The 7,245-nt window shown below is 44.3% G+C and overlaps 1 protein-coding gene across 3 annotated transcripts in view; it reads left to right on the top strand.

Annotated features, from left to right (window-relative positions):
• The first annotated feature begins 2,310 nt into the window (after positions 1 to 2,310).
• Positions 2,311 to 7,245, top strand: part of LOC140187167 (uncharacterized) — a 99,191-nt gene continuing 94,256 nt past the window's right edge. For all 3 annotated transcript variants that reach the window (XM_072242184.1, XM_072242185.1, XM_072242183.1), the window contains exon 1: positions 2,311 to 2,641. In XM_072242184.1, the coding sequence (XP_072098285.1) occupies positions 2,498 to 2,641 (144 nt within the window). In that variant the 5' untranslated portion in view covers positions 2,311 to 2,497. The remainder of the gene's footprint in view (positions 2,642 to 7,245) is intronic.

The raw sequence follows: 7,245 nt of genomic DNA, 5'->3' as shown, positions 1-7,245 counted from the left end.
AATAGCTGCACTCAGCAGGCGTGCAGTCCCGGTGGAGAGAGAAACAAATAACATTTCAGGTCAATGACTTCTCACTGAATTTGCGAGTGCGAGGTCAGAGATGGGGAAAACCACAAATTTATGCAGATAGACACACACACACACACAGGATCAGACACAGACAGATACATAGAGAGATAGAAGGTGAGAGACAGTGAGGAAGAGAAAGACATAGAGAAAAAGATGGACATCAGTGGACACGCACACGGAGCCCCTGACACATACAACGAGATCGTGGATGCTGACAGTAAGGACGAGTAAGAAACAGAAAGACGGGGAGGTTTGGGGAGTTGGGGGGGGGGGGAGAGCCGGTATTAGAGTCACACATACCCACAAATTCTCTGCCAGAAATGGCAGATGGTCTCTGATATTTTACACGTTACTGCAATGCAGACTTTTTCGGCGTCTCTGAGATTTCATCTCGACTCACATCAGTGCAGGGGGATCTGATTTTTTGTAAATATGTAGAATGTTTACAAACCAGAAATAAAACCATTTCTCCCTATTAAACACTCCACTGAAAGCCTGAATGGGATGGGGTTGATTTTCGAGAATCGGAGATTCTGGCTTCGGGAACGGCGAGGGTTAAGTTTAACCGCGGTGAAGGGACATTTCCCCGCGCGGGGGGAGCCCTTCCTCCTGTTCACCGCCCCCGCAGCTCGCGAGGTGGCAAAGGAAACCTCCAGAAACCAGCCATCATCCGCAGAGAAACACAATTCAAACGTCGAGTGCAGCTGCCGGCGCCACACGGCGCTCAACTCGGTGTCCTGGGGGACCGCTTGTCCCCTCCTCTGCAGTATTAAGTAGGTCACAATGGTCGGCGAGGTGGGGGCCCTGGGCTCCGGCTTTGGCACCGTGCCATGCTCATGTGCGGGCCACACTGCCGCAGCAGGTAATGCAGCAGTCAGGCTGCGGAAAGTTAATTAACTCCGCTTCGGCTGCAGTCCACCTCTTCGGCAACCATGCCGGAATTGCCGCTGCTCGCTCTGTCAGGCAGAACGCCATGCGATCAGGCAGCGAGACTAGAACTACAGAAAACACGTTCAACGTTCCAAAGGCTCTTTAATAGAACATAGTACAGGTCTTTCAGCTCACAATGTTTTGCCTATTCTAAGTTCAATCTAACCCGTCCCTCCAACATAGCCCTCCATTTTTCTAGCTATGTGCGTCCATTATTAAGGACGAGGTCTCAGGCAACTTGGAACAAATGATAAAATAGACCACAGTCAACATGGTTTCCTCAAGGGAAAATCTTGCCCGACAAGTCTGTTGGAATTCTAACAAGCAGAATAGATGAAGGAGAATCGCATGATATTGTGTACTTGGATTTTCAGAAGGTCTTTGACAAGGTGCCACACATGAGGCTGCTTAACAAGCTAAGAACCCATGGTATTACAGGAAAGATTCCAGCACGGGTAAAGCAGTGGCTGACTGGCCAGAGGGAAAGAGTGGGAATAAAGGGAACATTTTCTGGTTGGCTGCCAGTGACTAGTGGTGTTCCTTAGGGGGGTCTGTGTTGGGACCGATTCTTTTTACATCACATGTCAATGGTTTGGATGATGGAATTGGCTTGGTTGCAACGTTTGCAGATGATATGAAGATAGGTGGAGGGGCAGGTAGTTTTGAGGAAATAGGGAAGCTACAGAAGGACTTAGATTTGGAGAATGGGCAAAGAAATGGCAGATGGAATACAGTGTTGGGAAGTATATGTTCATGTGCTTTGGTAGAAGAAATGAAAGGGTTGACTATTTTCTAAATGGAAAGAAAATACAAAAAAAAAGAACTGACGGACTTGGGAGTTCTTGTGCAGGATTCCAAAAGATTAATTTGCAGGTTGAGTCTGTGGTGAGGAAGACAAATACATTTCAAGAGGACTAGAATATAAAAGCAAGGATGTAATGCTGAGACTTTATAAAGTACTGGTGAGGCTTCACTTGGAGTATTGTGAGCAGTTTAGGGCCACTTATCTGAGAAAGGATGTGCTGAAACTAAAGAGGGTTCAAAGAAAGTTCATGAAAATAATTCCAGCATTAAATGGCTTGTCATATGAAGAGCACTTGATGGCTCTGGGCCTGTATTCACTGGAATTTAGAAGAATGAGGGGTGTCCTAATTGAAACCTATTGAATGGTGAAAGGCCTTGATAGAGTGGATGTAGACAGGATGTTTCCTAACATGGGAGTATCCTTTTAGAATGGAGATGAGGAGGAATTCCTTTAGCTAGAGAGCAGTGAATCTGGAGTTTGTTGCCTCAGGCAGCTGTGGAAGCCAAGTCTTTTTCAGTATTACACTGGAGTAAAGGGAATTACAGAGGCATGGCAGAGGAGTTGGCCAGAATTGATTGGAAAAGAAAACTGGCAGGGATGACAGCAGAGTAGCAATGACTGAAATTTCTGGAAGCAATTCGGAAGGCACAGAATATATACATCCCAAAGAGGAACAAGTGTTTTAAAGGAAAGATGACACAACCATGGCTAACAAGAGAAGTCAAAGCCAACATAAAAGCCAAAGAGAGGGCTTATCACAGCGCAAGAATTAGTGGAAAATTAGAGGATTGGAAAGCTTTCAACTACCAACAGGAGGCAACTAAAAAAGCAATTAAGGTAAAAATGGAAAATGAAAGCAAGCTAGCCAATAACGTTAAAGAGGATACCAAAAGTTTCTTTAGATAAATGAAGTGTAAAAGAGATGTGAGAGTGGATATCAGACCACCGGAAAATAATGCTGGAGAGGTAGTAATGGGGGATAATGAAATGGTGGGCGAACTGAATAAATATTTGGCATCAGTCTTCATTGTGGAAGATATGAGCATATGGTGGAAGTTCCAGGTGTCAGGGGTCACAAAGTGTGTGAAGTTACCGTAACTAGAAAGAAGGTTCTTGGTAAACTGAAAAATCTGAAGGTAGATGCTCTTAGTCACCAGGATCTCATGATGTACACTCCAGGCTTCTGAAGGAGGTGGTTGGAGAGTTTGTGGAGGGTTTAGTAATGATCTTTCAAGAATCACCGGACTCTGGAATGGTTTCAGAAGACTGGAAAATTGCAAATGTCACTCCACTCTTCAAGAAGGGAGAGAGGCAGAAGGAAAGAAACTATAGGCCAGTTAGTTTGACCTCAGTGTTTGGGAAGATGTTGGAGTTGATTATTCAGGATGAGGTCTCAGGGTACTTGGAGGCACATGATAAAATAGGTTGTAGTCAGCATGGTTTCCTGAAAGGAAAATCCTGTCTGACAAATCTGTTGGAATTTTTTGACGAAATAACAAGCAGGATAGACAAAGGATAATAGGTTGATGTTGTGTACATGGATTTTCAGAAGGCCTTTGACAAGGTGCCGCACATGAGGCTGCTGAACAAGCTATGAGCCCATAGTATTACAGGAAAGATTTCAGCATGGATAAAGCAGTGGCTGATTGGCAGGAGGCAAAAAGTGGGAATAAAGGGAGCCTTCTCTGATTGACTGCCGGTGACTAATAGAGTTCCACAGGGAGCGGTGTTGGGACCGATTCTTTTTACGTTATTTGTCAGTGATTTGGGTGATGAAATTCACGGCTTTGTTGAAAAATTTGCAGAAGATGTAAAGGTAGGCGGAGGGGCAGTAGTGTTGAGGAAGTAAGGAGGCTACAGAAGGACTTAGACAGATTGGGAGAATGGGCAAAGAAATAGCAGGTGGAATATAGTGCCAGGAAGTGTATGGTCATGCACTTTGGTGGAAGAAATGAAAGGGTTGACTGTTTTCTAAGTGGAGAGAAAATACAACAAAACTGAGGCACAAAAGGATTTAAAGGTTAATTTGCAGGTTGAGTCTGTGGTGAGGAAGGCAAACGCAATGTTAGCATTCATTTCAAGAAGACTAGAATATAAAAGCAAGGACGTAAAGCATTATAAAGCATTGGTGAGGCCTCACTTGGAGTATTGTGAGCGGGTTTGCGTCCCTTATCTTAGAAAGGATGTGCTGACACTGGAGAAGGTTCAAAGGAGGTTCATGAAAATGATTCCACGATTGAATGGCCTGTCATATAAAGAGTGTTCAATAGCTCTGGGCCTGTATTCACTGAAATTCAGATGAATGAGGGGTGACCTCATTGAAACTTATTGAATGGTGAAAGGCCTTGATAGAGTGGATGTCGGGAGGATGTTTCCTCTGGTGGCAGAGTGTAAGACCAGAGGACAGAGCCTCAGAACAGAGGGGAGTCTTTTAGAACAAAGATGAGGAGTAATTTCTTTAGCCAGAGAGTGGTGAATCTGTGGATTTTTTTTTTGCCACAGACAGCTGTGGAGGCCAAGTCTTTATATACATTTAAGGCAGAGGTTGATAGATTCTTGATTGGTCAGGGCATGAAGGGATATGGGGAGAAGGCAGGAGATTGGGGCTGAGGAGAAAATTGGATCAGTCATGATGAAATGGCAAAGCAGACTCAATGGGCCAAATGGCCTAATTCTGCTCCTGTATGTTATGGTCTTATGGCATTTATTACGAAGACAAACATTTAGAGTGCTCCATAGTTTTCATGCAGTGTAAAAATTTCCTGGTCAGAGAATGGTTGGTCCATACAGCTGTTAGAAAATATCAGCGGGAATGTTGACCACCACCCCTGGGTGGCATCCATACACCCACCGCTTTCTGTGTAAAGAACTTACCCCTGAGATTCTCCCTAAATGTTCCTCCAATCACCTTACAGATATATTCCCTCATACCAGTCACACAGACAAGACTCGAGCAACTGCCCACAGATGTATGGTGGAGAGCGTTCTCACTGATTGTATTACTCTGTGGTTTGGACACGACAGTGTGCAGAATCAAACAAGCTTGCAGTGAGTTGTAAACTCAGCCAGCTCCATCACGGGCACAAGTCTAGGCTAGAATATAAAAGCAAGGCTTTATAAGGCATTGGTCAGACCACACTTGGAGTATTGTGAGCAAGGATATGCTGGCATTGGAGAGGGTTCGGAGGAGGTTTACGTGAATGATCCCAGGTGGACATATGGGGAGCATTTGATGGCTCCAGAGCTGTATTGCTGGAGTTCAGGGGAATTGGGTGGGGTGGGAACTCATTGAAATATATCAAATATTGAAAAGCCTAGATGAGAGTGGCCATGGAGAGGATATTTCCAACAGTGGGAGAGTCAAGGACCAGAGGGCACAGCCTCAGAATGGAAGAGAGTCCCTTTAAAATGGAGAGGAGAAGAAATTTCATTAGCCAGAGGGTGGTGAACCTGTGGAATTCATTGCCACAGGCAATGCTGTGGAGGCCAAGCCAATGGGTATAGTTAAAGTGGAGGCTGATAGATTCTTGATTAGTAAGGGCATTAAAGGTTATTGGGAGAAGGCAGGAGAACGGGGTGGAACGGAATATAAATCCGCCACGGTTGAATAGCGGAGCAGACTCGAAGGCTAATTCTGCTTCTACGTCTTGTGGTCTAAGCCTCCCCACCATCAAAAGGCAGTGCTTCAAGAAGTTGCCATCCATCATTAAGAACCCTCATCATCCAGGACATGCCCTCTCCTCATTAGTACTATTGGGGCAGAGGTACAGGATCCTGAAGACCCCTCAGTCAATGTTTTAGGAACAGCTTCTTCCCTCTGCCGTTAGAGTACTGAACGGACAATGAGCACATGAACACTACCTCACCAGTCCACTTTTGCACTCTTATGTTATTTAATTTTTGCAACTGAAAGCCATTTTTAGGTTTTGCACCGTGCTGTTGCCACAAAGCAACATCTCAGCAATAAGAAACATGATCCTGATTCTGATATAAATTCATTGGCTTTTGTCTACACCTGCATTTGAAACACTCCTATCAAAAGATCCCCAGTGACTGTGTGGAAAGAGGAGGCTGATGTGCTCCAGTGATAGCAGCTGGAAGGATTCTACTTCTTGGCAAGGAGTGCAAAAACAGTGCATCAACAACACTTTTATTTAAAAAAATAAATTCAGTGTGCTCCAGCACAGATAGATGGTTTGTCCTGAGCGAAACCTGGCAGAAATGCGAGGCTCAGAGTACAGAGAGGTCAGTGGTTGAAAAGGATGCTTCAGATGATTGTTCCCATTGATGCAAATGTTTTCAAGTTAGAAGAGATTGCTTGCTTATAGCAAAAAATCTATTCAGCAATATTGTCACCATTGTACGGCAGGAAGCACAGTAGCCAGTTTGCACACAACAAGCTCCTACAAGCACTGGGATCAGGGATCAAGGGTCAAAAATCAACTTTATTTGCCATATACACCATATAAAAAATAAACTTAGAGGTTAAAGTTCGGATATGGAATGAAAAATGCAGAAACACATAAATAACAGCATGTATACTGAAGCACCTTCAATAACTCCAAAAGACTGAAGTAGGGTAAATACTGAAAGGCTTTTATTCGCAGTAAAATATGACTTCCATGCTGAGTGTCTGCCCCTTGACTGAGGAGGAGGAGCAAGGCAAAATCACCTTTATTCAGGGGTCTGTGGGAGGAGTCATAGGGGCAGTCAGCAGAGGGGCGCGTCCAGACAGTTAACCCAGTTACAACATATATATGGTTTACCACATATACTCACTGGCAACTTTATTAGGTACAAGACGTACCTAATAAAGTGGTCACTGAGTGCACGTTCCTGGTCTTCTCCCACTGTAGCCCATCCATTTCAAGGGTGGACGTGTTGTGTGCTCTTCTGCACACCAGTGTTAGAATGCATGGTTATTTGAGTTTCTGTCACCTTCCAGAAGGATTTGGAAGCTTTAAAAAGGACGCAGAAGAGATTTATCAGGATGTTCCCTGGATAAGAGATTTATCTGGATGTTCCCTGGATTAGAGAGCATGTGTTATGGGAGCAAGGGCTTTTCTCTTTGGACAACAATGTTAAGAGGCCGAGACAGAGTGGGTTAGCCAGAGACTTTCTCTCAGGGTGGAAATGGCCAATACAAGGGGGCATCATTTTAAGGTATTGAGAGATGTCAGAGGTAGGTTATTTTTACACAGAGTGGTGGTGAAGGCAGATACTTTAAGGATATTTAAGAGACTCATGGATAGGCAAATAGATGAAAGAAAATGGAATATAATGCAGGAGGGAAGGGTTAGATTGATCTTAGAGTGAAGTTAAAAGGATGGCACAACATAGTGGGCCGAATGCCCTGGACTACACTGTAGAGATATTCTATCTCTTTGTTGACTAATACTTCGCTATATCCTGCAGGTTCTTTGTTATCCCAAGAGGTTTCT

Source organism: Mobula birostris, chromosome 24, assembly GCF_030028105.1.
Source record: "Mobula birostris isolate sMobBir1 chromosome 24, sMobBir1.hap1, whole genome shotgun sequence".
Classification (NCBI taxonomy): domain Eukaryota; kingdom Metazoa; phylum Chordata; class Chondrichthyes; order Myliobatiformes; family Myliobatidae; genus Mobula; species Mobula birostris.
This window is presented reverse-complemented; position numbering and strand designations above follow the sequence as displayed.